This window comes from Apteryx mantelli, chromosome 3 (assembly GCF_036417845.1).
Source record: "Apteryx mantelli isolate bAptMan1 chromosome 3, bAptMan1.hap1, whole genome shotgun sequence".
Lineage (NCBI taxonomy): Eukaryota > Metazoa > Chordata > Aves > Apterygiformes > Apterygidae > Apteryx > Apteryx mantelli.
Genome location: NC_089980.1, coordinates 38,788,265 through 38,805,500, shown reverse-complemented (window position 1 = coordinate 38,805,500; position 17,236 = coordinate 38,788,265). Strand labels below are relative to the sequence as shown.

Genomic DNA, 17,236 nt, shown 5'->3' with positions numbered 1-17,236 from the left:
AGATAAGGATTTAAGGTACGATATGATACAATTAGACATTCACCTCCTATTTATTTCAACCCATTTCAGTATTTAACCTAGTTAGAAGTTGCAAGCTTTTTATTAAATGTAAATGCTAGTGTGCTGTATATTTATAGGTGACTAACCACACACAAAAAAGGACTCTCATAAATTAGATTTCTATGAATAAAAAGGTAAACAGCAGATGCTTCTGCAAAACTCTTCTAGACGTGCAGAGATAAAGAATGGTTCTACCACACAAAATAATCAGATACAAAAATAGCTGTTCAGAAACAGCACACCTAAGGAGTACTTTAATCAAACATTTAGGTTACCTGCCAAAAGGACCATGATCTCTTCAAAATGCAATGCGGATTAAAGTGTTATCTAACACAAGCAGAAAACTAACCTTGGAGTGGAAGTTCGAAATGTGTTCATCATAATTTTCATGTCTTTGGATAGAGAAACCAGCTTTTTCAGCTAGATTGCAAAACTGGTTTAAAGTATTCCCTCTGAGTGGAGCAAATACCATTGCTTTTCCCTGGAACATTAAAAAGAGAATTTACACATTTTTAAAACTGGAAAGGAACCAGATATAACATACACCTGACTAAGCTTTTAATATACTCAGACTGGAAAAGTCAATTGTTCTCTTGGAAAAATACTGAAATAGGGTAATATAAATAATTGTTCAGAGTATGCAAGATTTCTATGACTAAACAAATGCAAAATAGAAAGCAATAAATATTTTCTTTAGAAAACTGCCAACTGCGATACATTTGATCCTTTTCATATAATAATGGTGGTTACGAACTACCAAAATAAAACACAGAAAAAGCATACAAAATATACATTCAATGCAAAATACATTTGCTAGCTCATAACATGTAAAAATTATAAATAATGATTTTCTTTTTTTAACTCTCACACACAGAAGAGTATATCCCATTTGATGTCAGCGGAATTATAACAGTGTAAAACAAGGAAAAATGGAAGGCAAATGAGACCCAATCATTATTTTAAGGATATTTTAGACCACCAGAGCAGTGCAACTGAATTTGACCTTATATTGGCAAATTGCATTTAAAGAACAATTTAATATTCTTGCATAGCAATTCTGGATCATTCAAGATGATCAGGCCACTTGTGATGCCCAGGCAGTGTATTATGGTCCATTAACTAATTTTTTGCTCATCCTTCTGTATTTAAGAAAACAAAAATGACTTTACCTTGAACTGATAGATTTTAGACACCCTGCACAAAAATATTAGTCCAAAACTTAACAGACTTGATACAGCATCTCTTGAAATCTTATTTGCAAAATTAATTGTAATTGGCTGAATATTGCATTCTGTCACATGGAATGAAAACTGGTTGAAGAGCTGTAGACAAAGGTTAATGTCAACCAACAATGTATCATGTAGAGGGGAGCTCTCCGGCAGCTGCCACAAAGTTTGCTGTGAGTTCTTTTATTTAACTTCTCTATTAATGAGAGATAAGACAAATTTGTGAGCTGCTGTAATCAGCTGTAGAGACAAAAAGTATATTTAGGAATCTGAAGAAGTAATAAAATGAGTGAGAAACCTCAGAAGAATATTCAGCTCCAGTAAATGCAATCTCCTATATCAGAGGAAAAAAAGTAATCAGAAGAGAGAATTTCAATAGGAAAGCAGAACGCTGGAAGGTTATGATGCTGACAGCTCATGCACACATACGCTAAGACAACACTCAGTGAGGCAGCAATAAAAAGTGTCTATCTAGGTATCTATTGTACTAATGTGTACTTAAAATACTCCAATTATTAATACCATAGCACTGTATATTTATTCTCATAGTCTCTGTGAGACAGGGAAATCCTGTTATTCTCATTGTTCTCATGTGAAACTGAAGCACAAAGGGGACCAAGGGCAACATCCAAACCAATCCACTTTTGTCTGTTTGTGTACCTATAACTTTAACTCAATGGCTAAGTATGAGGTGCAAATGGGTATAACTCCACCAAAGGCACTGGAATTGCTTATGTAAATGTTAGGTCTGAATATAGGCTCAGCTCAGGATGAAAAACATTAAACACAGGAAATTCACAATCAGTATGAAATGTGCCAAGATTCCCTCACATCCTGGGCATGCTTTAATATCATGAGACAGAAATGAAGGGCAAAGGAAGTCTTCAGCTGAAGATCCTCCTCCTGCTGCCATCACCCAAACTTTGTTCTGCAGAGACTCTTCCTGGTATAAGAAGGATGGGGCTCCGCTGGAGTCCCTTATCTTGATGAGCACTTTCACAGAGAGGTCAGTGTAATGGAAACCATGTCCCTCATGCAGGGCTTATTGACTACAGGATTCACTCATGGATTTCAGGAAAGGCTGAATCTCTTGTGTGGAGACCATCAGGGGACCCAACCCCACCATCGGTCACCATTCCAGCAGCTTTGATGCAACACTCATACACCAGTGACATCTTTCCAGACTGCAGCTTGGGGTCAGCACTCTATGCAGTTATTCATTTTCATAGTGCGTCTAGACTAATGTCCTCACATTCAATTTGAAAGAGAAATGCAGTAAAATAGAACATAATGCAATACTAAATATCTCTTAAAAACAGACTGAAAAGCTCAAATAACTTGAAAAAAGGGCAAGAGCTTTTCATGGAAATCATTGAACAATTACTTTTGGCCTGCTCCTTCACTGGTGTAAGAAAATATTCCTCTGTTCAGTGTGCATCTAAAGCACCTGAGTATCTTGCCATTTACTGATAAAAAACAACCATAAATCATGATTAAGTTGATCATTCGATAATCTCCTCAAAACTGTAGATGCTGTGGTCAATTTTGGTCTATTATAACCTGGGTTTAAAGCAGCTTCAGGTGAACTGCCTAATCTGCGTAATTCTGCTACCTTTTGTAGGGCTGCAATCACTTTTCTAATTTTAAAATGTTTTCCATTTCTTAATTGGTGTACAGTAACAAAATTAGAGCAGTGGCCTGGATCTACACTTGATGGACTATGCACCGGTAATGCAGTTATTTAATTCAAAGCTTGCAATTCAAAAATGCCTTCCAATTTAGAATGAATGTTTAAAGTTAAGTATGGCCCTTCCTCAGTCAGGAAGACATTTCCAGCAAAATAGTGAAGAAAACACAGAAGAAAATACGTCTCTTTTTCTATCGTTTTCTTTCAGTCACAATAGTCTGAGGTGTCATTAAAATGCTAGAGTAAGATAATAGGATAGATGTTCAGATTTTGGACATGACTGTGACTGATTTTACTCATCAATCATTATTAAATCCAGCCTTATTTGCTGGGACTAATCTTCATGGTTTAATAACATCTGATTGACTTCACTGGGATTGTGAATGGATAGACCACAGAAAAATCAAAGCCTCAATAAACAAATATTTTTATTAAGAAAATGTGTAAACAAACAACAGCTTACTCTGAGAGCAAAATTAAAAGCACATTTTAATGACAGGAAAACCTAAAATAATATCTGCAAATCAAGTAGGTTGCTTATAAGAGGAATAAAATATAGCCACTCCAGGTATATTTGTGTGATGTAATATTTGAGGGCCTAATTCTCAGAATCAGTTTAGAGGTGACATTTGCCGTTGTAACAAATTCAGATAAGAAATTTCAGCTCTCAGTGGTGCGCCAGCTGCTCATTTCTGTCTGCATATGAGCTTCCTGTCCTCTCTTCCTGTGCCAATACAAATGGTCATGGGGCCATACTACAAATCAGATGACTGAAATGACCGAGGTTAAGAATATTGTTTCCAGAAAAACAAAAAGTTACCCAAAACACATCATTCTGTGACATCATGATGCCCCATAATTCTAACAGCAGTGTTGACCCAAAATAACATACTTAAGAAAATAGGAAATGCAACAGATAAATGTATCTGTTTAAAGAACAGTAAGAATAGATTATCTGTGCTGAATTCCTCTTTCAAGACAGCTTTGTGAGGATACCTGTGGAGGAAAAAGGATGAGCAGGGAGGCACTGCGGAGCGGAACATGGGAAGGTCGTAACGGGCGGAGCACTGCTGCCGGAGAAGAAGGCGGGGCTTTACAGCATTATAAAAGAGCAGGACGCGCCTCATTAAACGCCATTTTGCCACTCCTCATATTGGTGTCTGTGTGGTGATGGTCCGGGGCCTGGGGAGAAGGCCCCGTGCCTCCTCGGTAAGAACGAGAACGGTAACAAGTGGTGACCCCGACGTGATTCCGAGGAGGCGGCTCGGCCGGCGTAGGCACCGGGAGCGTGAGGAAGGGATCCGGATCCGGAACTATGGAGGCCATATGTAAGGTAGGGATGGCCTGCGCCAAGGAATGGCGGGCGCCGCTGAAGGCGAGCGCGATACGAGCGTGTGTAGAGAGGCTCGTGAAGGAGGGAGTGATTACTTCTCCTATGGAGATTCTGCGGGAGGAACTGTGGCTGCAATGCACAGCAGCGCTGGCGGAGTTCCCGATGAACGGGGGATCCGCGAGGGAGTTAAAGGTGTGGGGGCTGATAAGAATGCTCCTGCGGAGAGCGAGGGAGGAACGGGAGACGTGGAAGGCGGCTAGAGAGGCACTTAGAGGGAGTGGGATACGCGTGGGGTCGACGGAGATAGAGGGAGCGGCGGAGGAGACGGCGCCAGAGGGGGGAGAGGAGCGGGTCGAAGAGCAAGGGGAGGAACAACGGGACGGAGGTTTGGTGATGCCAGCCGGGCTGGGAGAAGAGGCTTCGCGTGCCCCTCCACCACACTACCCCTGGGACGAGTTGCGACAGGCAGACAGAGCAGGACAACCTTGCCCTGTCGCGCCCAGTGAGCCCGAGGGGGAAGGAGAAAGGGGGGAGAATGAGCGAGGGAATGAGCGAGAGAATGAGCGAGAGAATGAGCGAGGGAGAATACGAACACCGAATGAGTGGCTCCCCGGGGCACTCATGGTACCTGATAAGAGCTGGAATCAGGGCGAGTCAGCGGCCAAAGATGGCGCCGGGGACAGAGAAAGAGGGCGGAGGAGAGTCACCTTCGATAGTACGAGACGAGCCAGTGGGAGGGAACGGGTGAGCGAGGATGAGATGGACAGCCTTACAAGGCGGTTTCAAGAAGTCTATCGGGGGGGGGGAGCGCGAGGGAGGCGTGAGAGCGGAGGAGGTGGAGGAGGATGTGGAGATAGGACTAGAGCAGGCGCTGCGGCTCCTGCGGAGGCTGGAGAGAGAAGTACAAAAACAACAGCGGATGCTGCAGCGACTGGCCGACACACGATCCCAGGACGATTCCAGTGGCGAAAAGCCCCGAGCCGAGTTATACCTGCCAGATTGGCAACTATCAGCGGGGGCGGTGACGTTATGAGGTCTTAAACTCACGGCACCCCCTGAAACGCTGTCGGCGCTGCCGGTATGCCTGGCGCCCGGAGGGCTCATAGAATGGACGCCCATCGACCCGAAGGCAGTGAACCATCTATCGAAGTGTATTGCGGAGCAGGGCCTGAGACACCGGAACACACAAGCGGCACTAGACACGGTGTTCTCAGCATCCCTGACCCCCTCCGACTGCCGAATGCTAGCACGCGCAGTACTGGCTCCCTCCCAAGTTCTCCTATACAAGGACATGTGGGTTGGCCGATTGCATCAGGAATTGACACTGGGAACTCGCGATCCGAATCATCCACTTTACGGGTCGACCCTGAACCGCCTGAAGGGGAGTGATAATGCCGTGACCACTTCGCAACAGCAGGCCGCCTTACTGACGGCCGGTGAAATACGAGCCATCACAACGGCAGCGCGCGCGGCGTATGAAGACTTAGCGCGCGTGGTGACAAAGACGGACCCATGGGTGGCAGTAAAGCAGAGGCTGACAGAATCGTTCTCTGCCTTCTGCGATCGACTCTATGCCGCCATTGAGAGCGCTGAAGTCCCTGAAGCGGTGAAGGCGTCACTGATGCTCGAGTGCCTGAAGAATCAGGCCAATGACGACATAAAAGAGATCATTCGCCGAGCCCCGAGGGACCTGGGGCCTACCCAGTTAATGAAGTACGTGCTGGAAGAACAGAACCGGTTGCCCGTGAGAGAGATCCGAACCGTTGTCGCCACAGCCATGGCGGCACAGGCCGCGGTCGTACGATCAAAGACATGCTTCGGATGCGGCCAGCTTGGCCACATCAAGGCGGCCTGTCCGAAGGCGCGTCAGGGTCCGAGCACCACCCATGCCCCGCAGATAACATGCTGGGCCTGCGGCAGGCCGGGGCACCGGGCACGGGAGTGTCGCTGCATGGCGCCGGGAAACGGGAGGTGGGGAGGCCAGTCGGGGACCCCTCCCCGCCCCCAAAGAAAAGCCCCGGCCACCATGTATACCCAAGAGGAGAGGGGGAGCTCGACCGGCGAGAACCCGGAACAGTGGCCCTGGTACTAGACTGCAACCACCGGCCTGGGGCCATGGTCACCCTGGAGAACCCCTGGGCCTATCCCCAGAACACACAGCTAAAGATGTTGGTGGATACTGGGGCTGATGTCACGTGCATCCCTCTCCGCATGTGGCCGAAAAACTGGCCGACGGACCAGGGAGGAAGTCTCACCGGGGTGGGAGGCAACGCGAAGGCGTACCGCTCGCGGTTCGCATTGAAACTCACCCTGCATGATCCTGACGCAAAACAGCATGGCGCGCCAACACAAGCGACAATCACACCTTATGTCACCGAAATTGCTGACCCGGTACTGGGCCGGGATGCGCTCAGCCAACTCAACATCAAGATCAGAAATTTTTGATGGGGGCCACTGGGACCGCCGCTAGTGAGATCAGGGCTATACCCTTAAAATGGAAAAGTGACGACCCGATATGGACTGACCAGTGGCCCCTGACTTCAGAAAAATTGGAAGCGGCGCAGAAGATAGTGGCTCGCGAACTGGAGCAAGGGCACCTAGAGCCCAGCAATAGCCCTTGGAACTCTCTGATTTTCGTGATCCTAAAAAAGACTAAGGACAGCTACCGGCTATTACATGACCTGAGACGGATCAATCAACAGATGTGTGACTTTGGACAGTTACAACCGGGACTGCCGGTGCTGACGGCACTTCCTGAGAATTGGCCGACTATGGCAGTAGACATCAAAGATTGCTTCTTTTCTATCCCGCTGCACTCACGGGATAGGGAGAGATTCGCATTCACAGTCCCATCGGTGAATAAGCAGGAGCCGGCGCGGCGCTACCAATGGACGGTGCTCCCACAGGGCATGAAGAACTCACCTGCAATTTGCCAACGCGTTGTAGCCGACGCAATAGCCCCGGTACGAACACAACATGCGGCGGGGGTCATGATCCACTACGTGGATGATATCTTGATGGCAGCACCCAGCGCAGAAGGGCTGCAGGAAATGGCAGCCGACCTGAGTGTAATGATCAAGTTTCCCTCCGCAGTCCCACTGAAAGAGTGTTTTTGGCCTTCTTCGTGCCTGGAGCAGCGGCAGGCAACGCTCTGAACCAGATCGGCCGGTTAGCTTGCTGGGCTGAGAAGCAGGCTAACGTCACCACTGAGATAATAGCGAGCCTATTAGAGGATCAAGGTAGTTTGCGACATGCTATTCTGCAGAATAGAGCTGCAATTGATTATTTGCTACTAGCCCAAGGCCATGGTTGTGAGGATTTTGAAGGTATGTGTTGCATGAATTTGTCTAATCATGGTGAATCAATTCACAAACAATTGCAGTGGTTGAAGGAACATGCCAGCAAAATCCGTCAGAACCATGGGTTTTTAGACGAATGGCTAACTAACCTGGTTGGCAATCTACCACCGTGGCTAACAGGACTGCTCGCTGAAGGCTTGCGCATTTTGTTAATCCTCATAGTTATAGCCTTATGCCTGTGTATAGTACTGAGCTGTGTTAAGACAGCCTTGCTGAAAGTAGCGGGCCGCGTCTGGATTGCTCGACAACAAGAAGGAGAAATTCTGGAGGAATGGCTGGGCTTTGGGGGGGGGGAATATAGTCTGTTGGAAATGAGCAATCCCGCCTATGCCTTTAAGGTTTTCCCTGAACCGACGAAGACAAGGACACCGCCTGCGTTAAGAAGCGGAAGAAGGGGAGGCAGCACACAGCTCCGCTCACGAAGCTACTAATGCAAGGAACCACCCGATGGCGGTCCCGTCGAGACACGCCGCACTTCCGCGTGTTTTGTTGCGTCCCGCTCGATATAACGAAACAACGTTGATGGGAGAGGGGGAGATGTGGAGGAAAAAGGATGAGCAGGGAGGCACTGCGGGGCGGAACATGGGAAGGTTGTAACGGGCGGAGCACTGCTGCCGGAGAAGAAGGCGGGGCTTTACAGCATTATAAAAGAGCAGGACGCGCCTCATTAAACGCCATTTTGCCACTCCTCATATTGGTGTCTGTGTGGTGATGGTCCGGGGCCTGGGGAGAAGGCCCCGTGCCTCCTCGGTAAGAACGAGAACGGTAACAGATACCCATTATTTTCTGTTTACTCTAATTTTCATTTCAGTTTTGTTGTCTATTATTTTCCCTGAAGACATTTGCTAAAAGTTATAGAAGGAATAATGTAATGGTATATAGCTTAGCATGCATTGTAAACTGTTTTATCCTAGCTGCATAATGCAAGTGCACCCAGATGCACTTGAACAATGTGTCTTGTATCTGGATATGTCTTTAATTCCAGATTGTTCCTCTATCAATTTGGCCAAATAGTACCAGTAGCAAAATTGTAACTTCTACATTTGAGACAAAATAACTCATATAGAACAGTGAACTTAACCGAAGTAGTTTATGCCTTATCTTGGTCATCATCTTAATTATTGCAGCTGGCAAATGAGTTCACTGTTAATTTAATTATTTTTCCTTTAAAGGCCAAAAAATATTGACATTTACCAAAGTTTCCTTTGATGTTATCCTTAGATTTGTACAAAATAACAAGAACAGTATAAACATTATCTGTTTTGTACTTCTGATTGCATCTTCTCTTGGCATCTCAAATGAGCATATGCTTTTACTTGGGCCTTTCAAATTATGACAGCATATGCTTGAAGGCATATCTCTGCAGCACGTCCTTTTTGGACAAGGAAGCTGATTTAAGATGTCCCTACTCCCAGCTTGCATTTCCACCCCACACCATAATTTGCTGTCCTCTCATTTATGAATTTCAGTAGTTTGTGAGGCTATGCCATACACTACATCAGGGAAAAAACCTGGGTAAAAAAATACCACTGTCCAAAACTCAGCAACAGGAGATGGGAAGAACTGATTTGGAGCACAAATTTCTTAAGCTAGCTTTGCTGATGAGAAAAAGGAACATGGACCCATGGTCTAAAATGCAAAGGAAGTAAGTACAGGCTATGTTATAATCATAATACACAGAAGGGAACCAGGCTGGGAATACAGGAAACAAAAAGCCATCTCCCTTCACTTTGTCCACATAAAGGATTCAGACGTTGTAGCTCATCTGCTTGGAAAAACAAAGGTATTTTCTGAATTCGAATTAGCTGATTGGAGTTAAAAAGCAACAAAGTCAGGCCTGTTTTGGTTTTAAGCAGGTTAACAATTCCTAAATTCTCTATAGGCAGGAACTTGAGCTGTGAACACTACTTAGAATTCAAGCTGCGTAACTTCATTATTTTTCATTCAAATTCTCCAGTTGGGTTAATCAGTCCAGGTGAAGAACATGTGTGTGTGTGCATATACATACGTATGTATATGTATGTATGTATATATGTATGCTTTTGGCAATATAGACCACCAGACTATGATCAGCTACAAACAGGAGACAAAGAAATTAACAGCTTCATTCCAGCTAAAGGCTCTAGTCAGATCACAGTTACCAGGGGACCTCTTCTACACTTCACTTCCTGCCACTCCTATTCTTCTCCCACAATAGCTTTTCATCGAGCCAGTATAGTGGCCCATGGGGCTACCCCAAGAACCAGATGAGGACATTGATCTGGACTGAAAATAACCCTTTTTATTTTGGGGATAGAGTATGGTGTTCCAGATCACTTTTGGTCCCCAAAAGTATTTTACCCTAAAAACTGAAGGTACAACACGAAAGTCGTAATACATCACTCTGGGCAGGAGCTACTTAATTTCCCCTTGCTGCCATTTACAGAAATATCTGGGTACCTTTTCCTCAAGGTGGCTACATTTCTCCTGTCTTCCTGGCAGCCTTGTCCCATAGCTCATTAAAATCATTCAATCTTAAGTAACTTGCCCTAGATCACTCAGGGAAGTCCATGACAGAATTAAGAATAGAAACCTGATCACTCTTAGCAAAGAATGGGATTACTTTACATGACTAAAATGACTCAGTTTCTTAAGTCTTTGCAGGTTTGAGTCTTACAGAGAATTTGTCTTACCGAGAAAATCTCTTGTAGAAGAAATACAATATAATTCTCAAATAGGGTTTAGAGAATGCATTGCTAAGATGGAATACTTTTGTGTTGAAATGGAAAGGATTCCCTTACTGGAAAATTTTTACGGTAAGCATGAAAGGTAAAATTCCTGTTTCAAATTCCTACACATACCAAGTACTTCATGCATTTTCTCTCTTTTTTTCTTTCTCTATTTTTTTATTTTATTTTTTTACAATTTTCAAGATTTAAGATTATTTGTTCGGTATAGGTATATTAATAGAATGGCTTCTTTTTGACTGTGTCTCTCTCAAATTTCATTTAAAAGATGAATAGATTGACCATCTCTAAAATATTGTGTAATATCCTCAGTGACATACATGGTCAAATGAATGTAGAATATGTACAGCAGCTTATGGAAAGACTAATTTCACTATGTCCTAAAATATAAAATATGCAAATACAGTGCTTAGTTCATGGGGAAAAAAAGTTTTAGGCTGCAAGGGCTTTATTCATTTTATATAAACAGAAATGAAAAGAAAATATATTATTTTATAAGAAATAAATACGCAATGACAAAGGTTACTATTAAAGGGATTACAAATGACAGAAGCCAACATACAAACTTTCAATATCGTACTTTTACTTTAATATGAAGACATTATTATCAAAGGAAAATACTTGAGAAACGCTTTGATAAAAATAATCTCACACTATCTTTGAAGCTGTTTCATTTATTTTACTACCCACTGTGTTCCTTATCAGAAGGCCAAGTATAAGAAGTTTCCTAGTTTATGATTAGGAAAGAATCTGATAGATTAGAAGACTCAATTGAAGTTGGACATAATAAGTATTAAAGTATTACATGACATTAATCCTGCCATTCCATTACTCTCTCAATCATTGTGCGCAGACTAATTATTCTGAAGCCAGTGTTCAGGAGAAAATAGAAACATACTTACACTGGGTTGGAGTAATCTCTTCATTGCATCAACAAGGCTAGCTCTGTACCGGTCCAGAAACAGGCTGACATTGAGAAGAGAACAGAATCCAGATTAAAATGGGTTTTCAATTCTAATGATACTAATGCAGATAAGTACAAGGCTAATTACGTATATTTACACAATGTTGTAAAAGAGAAACTGTGGTTTACATTTCTTTCCAATTCATGTACCATTTAATAAAAAAATTAAACAAAAACAGCTGAAGATTGAAATAAATATTATTTAAATCAAAGCCAAAGTATCAGCATGAACCAGTCCTTTATCTGGCTGAAATTCACAAATCACATGTGTTAGCTACCAAAATGCTACCATATAAGAAATCAGGATCAATATACTATAATACAAATTTAATGTTTTACATGCTTTTTGTATGGGCAGGGTGTGGAATTTATTAAAGTATTTTCTACTGTATTTCATGCCTTACTATTAAGGGATTTTTTTTTCCTTTTAGAGTCAGTATATTAATTTGTTTTTATCCATTATGCATATTTGTACTACTTATATACCTCAATCTATCTATATAAAGATATACCACCCCCTACTGCCTCTCTTCCTCAAACACTGTTCAAACACAATGACCCCGATAGTACAGAGCTGTCCTATCTCAAGAGTGAAATCCTTCATCTCCAGCATGGGTCCTGCAAGGATAGCAGCAGAGTCAGTTTTCCCATGCGATGCTGCCAACATGCTCAGCCCTATTTTGGTGTGATTACCTCATGATTCGAGGGGATAATTCATTCTTCACACCCCTCAGTACCTTAATGTATATACTAATAGTGGCAACCAGGGTGCCAATCACTCTTGACTAGATATTTGTGGACATGTAGTTACTGTGGATGAGAGTGCATTTACAATGGTTAGTGAACAAACATCAGATAGCAACTGATGCCTTTCAGTCCTTACTACCATGGGCTGCATTTATATTGGTGATTCAGATAAGAAAGAGTCTATCGAGCAGGCCACAAGTAACATGATTTTTCTTCACTATTTTTCATGCCTTCTCTGTAATAAAACTACTTCCCAATATGTGCCATGCTAAAGTTCCACACTATAAGGCATTTTGTCCATTCTTTATGATTCATTTGTATACCTTCTCCAATACCTTTCTCCTCAAACATATCTTTCTGAGGGGAACTGGATGAGTTTTTTTTCCAGGTTTGAAATATCCAAAAGAATATAAAGAATATATGAAAACAGTGAAGAAAAGAGAAGTGGTCTGCCAATCACATGCCAGTCATCAAGAACAGAATATGCATGGATATTTAGGTATGGATATTTCATGGATAACAGGGAGAATACAATAGTATTACGTATCATAAGGCCAATGTGTAAGATCTGCAAATTTTTGCTGCTCAGGAAAAAAAAAAGCAGTCTGTCTGAAAAATTGTCAGTGACCAAATTTATTCAGTAAAAAAAGGCACTGTTGAAAAAGTATGGTAGACTTGGAATTCATAAACTTCTTAAAGACCATTTTGTGTAGAAGTATGACCCTTTTGAATTTCTTCTTAAGATGCTGAAGTACTGGTTAATAATTTCTCTAACTGATAACCTGCCCAAAAGAAAGTTTAAAATTTAGCAATAAGCATGATGGCTGCCCCTCAGCCTCAATTAATCTTACTGGAAAAATTGAACAATGCTTGTTTAAATAAAATTAATTGAAAGAGCAGATGATATCTCTACTGTCTCCTGAGAGTTTTAACCACATTCACCTCAGGTAGATCCGTATACAGATAGATACCATAAGACACTAATTCACCAGGAACTTATCCACATGCAGCAGAAAAAGAGGTGGAATACACTGTGTGAGCCCTCTCCCAAAAAGAATTTCTAAAAATAATTATTTTTCTTCAACAGGAGACATCACATGCAAGTGCACATTTAAGATCTGCTGAGAACCTGCATAGGCAGAAGTACTTTTCAAATGAAAATGCGCTTATATCTTTATTTTTGAAAGCAGTATAGTGGAAACACAATTTTGGGTGAGTGTGCCAGCACTAAAGCCCATTTTTCATGGATCTGCACACCATTCTTTTTACAGTGAAATAAGGGCACAACTACTGCTACCAATGTTGCTCCTTTGCGATGACAGAACTACAGCTCTTGTTCACTAGAAATTCAGGTGTCTGAGAACTTCAGATGGTTAGATAACCTGCTTGGCAGCCCAGGGCAACTTTGAAAATACCTTAATTGTCTGACTCCCACTGGATATTTTGGTGGTATGGGTGGTAGACTCTCAGCCTGGTGGCCTGGGGTACCTGTCCTGTCTCTGCTCCCATGTCCTCCCTCCCCTCCTCTAAGGTCTGTCCCTGGGAACAGTGCCTGCTTCAACTGAAAGTGGTTTCTAGAGCCCTGACTGCCAATCTGTTGCCCCATGAGCTACGTCCTCTGACCGGAGGGAGCACAGAGGGCTGGAAGCAATGTTAATATCATGCAGTGACTCCAAGAAACATTTCCATCTTCCCTTTGAGTTGGAGGATGCCTTGAAGGAGGCAAATCCTGAAGAAGCTGTTAGACAATCTCTGCCACAGACAGGGTTGGCGTAGGATTTGGCCCATGCATAGAGATTTAGTCACACAATTTCTATTAACAGTAGAATTAGTACAACTAAATACCAAAACAGCATACCAAAGATGTATCCCTAAGAGAATCCTTTAAAGCTCACCAGAACTCAGTGACATTAAATAATATATTGTTTTAAACCATTCTCACTTAGTTCTCATTTTTCAGTTCAAATTTGGCTTAGCTTACCATTACTTTGGTGGTCTTAATATTTTTTCTATAAAAAAATGTCTCATGTGTATGTGTAGTAAGGACTCTGTGAAAGTAGTGGCTGAGGACAGGAATAGCAAGGGTTTCTCTGGTTAGGAAGGAAGTCTCAGAGCACAGCAGTAAAGAGGCAAGAACCTACAGAGGCAAAGAGGCAAGAGTCATGATTTAGGACTCTTGGCCTTGCTTAGTCAGTGCTGTTCACCTGTGAAATCTGGATGAACAGATGAACAGGCAGGTAATCTTGTCAGCTCCTTCCTTTTTTTTTTTTTTTCCTCCTCTCCTTCATTTTAAATTACCATTTAAAACAAAAAAGAAAGTTTACAGAAAAACCTGTATGGAAGTAATGGTAAACCTCTAGGAAAAAAATTTAAAAAACAGGTAAATTCTCTGTTCAGTTAATGCTGGTATGTTTTATCCTTATTTCCTGTGCCTTGAAACAATGGACATAAACTTATATTTTATATGCTATGATGTGAAGTTATTTTTATTTTTCCATAATTTACAAGGGGTAAAAAAGCCTAGCTTATGGTCTACTTCAGACACGATTACATTCATGTATAGTGCCTAGTGTATACAGTCTTTTATCTTTTTGTTCACCTTCAGCTATAAGGCTGTCACAAACTGAAAAAACTCTTACTTCCATGTCATCAGATTCCAATGCAATTGAGAGTAGAGTGTGTGCAAGAAAGGCTTAAAATGAAAAATAAACTTCAGCTGAGGAAGGACAGAAATTTCCTGCATTCCTGCAGAAAGATTTCTTTGTATTAAATCAAATCCTGGTGTGGGGGGGAGATTGATATATTTTAAGTTATTTACAGAAAAATTTCAATTTGTTTCTACATTTCTGTTGTATCCACAACTCCTAGTAACTTAAGAAAGAATTTCAGCAATGAACGTAATGTGAGATAGGCCTCCAGACCTCTGCTATGCAAATACTTACACACATGCCAAACTTTAAGAATATGATCAGGCTAATGAAACAGAGTAGGATATCATGCATTTCCTATGTGATATGAGGATCTAGACCATATTCTGTCTCTACATTAAAATTCTGTGTGAAAATCCTGTTCATGAGAATCTGAAGGGCAATGACTTTTTTTCTTGGTCAACCCTAACGGCCTTGAATTTCTCTTTGGATTAAAAATCTCAGCAACTTTTTTCTTAATAAATAAAAGAATATATCTTTCATCTTAAATAATTAGATATCTGGGACTCTCAGGAGCCTTGGAAATGACCTATTTGTGGTCTGTCTGCAGGGCCACTTGTTATTTCTCCTCCTCTGTTCATACTCCCTCTTACTCATACTCCCAGCACCTGCATGACTTTATACCTACAAGGGCAGGTCAAATGAAAGTCTAAAATTCTGGCAGATACTAGATTGACCTGGCCTTGAAATTGCCACTCAATAAGAAGAGGTGGTTGGATATACCTTAAAAATTCCACTATTCCAGTACTTTTTTTCCAGTGTATCCTTCTTCCAGGTGTGGCCTCACCAAGACATTTTTTTCTTTATTTTTTATCTTATAGTTGACATTTTACAAGTTATTTAGGAACTGCTGAACCATGAAACTATTTTTATTGTCAAAATCCTGAATGGTTAAATAATGACTAGCTTTCACAGTTTGCCTCTTATTTATTTTATAGTCTAGTTGAGCTACTAAATTTAGCTGTTAACTAATAGACTGTCTGTTCTGGGAAATAACTTATTTTCCACCCCTGCACACAACATTTATGAAAGTCTGAATGTAAATATATGAATATAAACATATCGCCGCTTGTTGTAATCATGTACGTTTTTTCTTGAACCTCCATGTGGATTTGGAATATGTTTATGAATAGAGCTTGTTTTCATGTAAATGGGATCAAGCAGTACCACTGGTTAGCTATTCAGAGAATCAGACAATATCACCCTTGCTGGAAATACTTCAATAAGAATTTATCCATGTACCTAATATTTGAACTCAGATTTTTTGCTTTATAGTTCTCCGTTCTAATCCCAGATTTTATTGACTGACAATGAACTACATGATGGTGTTAAACTAAATGCAATCTATTCTATCTGTTGTTTATCACCGCATACTTCAGGTTTCACCTGAGGAACTGTAAGAAAAAAAGATTTCTTTTCCTCTTCAATGGCAGCCCCAAAAAATTCAGAATGCAAAAATCCTGCCAACAGTTTTCAAGCCAATTCTATATCTTGGAAGATAAAAATTCTTAAATTTTTAGACATGAAAATAAAAGGAAGATTTGAGTTTGGTAAATACGAGTAACATTTTTTTTCAGCCCTGTCCTGTATCAGATAATCTAGTATCCATTATTAAAACAATGATTTTTAAAAGAAACAATACAGGGATTTCATGCTTATTGAACTATATATATTGGCAGCTGGAATAAAAAAAATAGGAATAATTTGTGAATAAAAATGTGTATTCTAAACTAACCTTCACGTATCTATTTATTTTTTAAATTCTATTAATATTTATACACTTACCTGCATCTTAAGTGCTTCAAAATAAAGGTACAAAATGCAGGGATTACAAATGCATTATGTATTTTACCTGTCATGTGTGAGTCTTTGTTTACTAAAGAAACAACATTATTTCCAAACAGACTGGGAGGAGTATTAGGAAAGAATATTATTGAGGAAAACAACTTAAGCCTTGCTCCACTCTGCTATACTCCAAGCACAAATAGGATGACATGGTGTGAGTATCAAGAATACAAGAGATGGCACAGCCAGGTTGTTTTGATATTTGTGTGAAGAACAAATTTAACTCTAAATCTCTTGGCAAAACCTTGCTTCATCCACATAATCTGGAGAACATCCATATGTGAGCCTTGTCTAAGCCTCCGAGAAGACTGCTGCCCTCCTGCTCATGTCCGCCAGCACTCTGATCTGACTTTCATACTTAATCTGATCTAATCCTGTCCAGCATTAACTTCATCTGTGCAATGAAACCTGGAGTATCCATTCTAATATTTGGTGAGGAAGGCATTTACTAAATTACTTGCTGAAATCATATGGTGTTGTTTAGCTCCTTATTTTAATCAGATGATGCATCTCTGAGGCACATTATCAGTGATTAGTTAGAAACCCATCTCTGTCCTTTTTGGGAACAAAGAACTTTTCTG

At 41.4% G+C, this 17,236-nt stretch overlaps 1 protein-coding gene across 1 annotated transcript in view; it reads right to left on the bottom strand.

Moving 5' to 3' along the window:
* CAMKMT (calmodulin-lysine N-methyltransferase) overlaps positions 1–17,236 on the bottom strand; it is a 237,477-nt gene that overhangs the window by 7,820 nt on the left and 212,421 nt on the right. Inside the window, exons 9-10 of the mRNA XM_067293156.1 lie at positions 11,294–11,357; positions 410–541 (exon numbers count right to left, since the gene is read on the bottom strand). Coding sequence (XP_067149257.1) covers positions 410–541; positions 11,294–11,357 — 196 coding nt within the window. The remainder of the gene's footprint in view (positions 1–409; positions 542–11,293; positions 11,358–17,236) is intronic.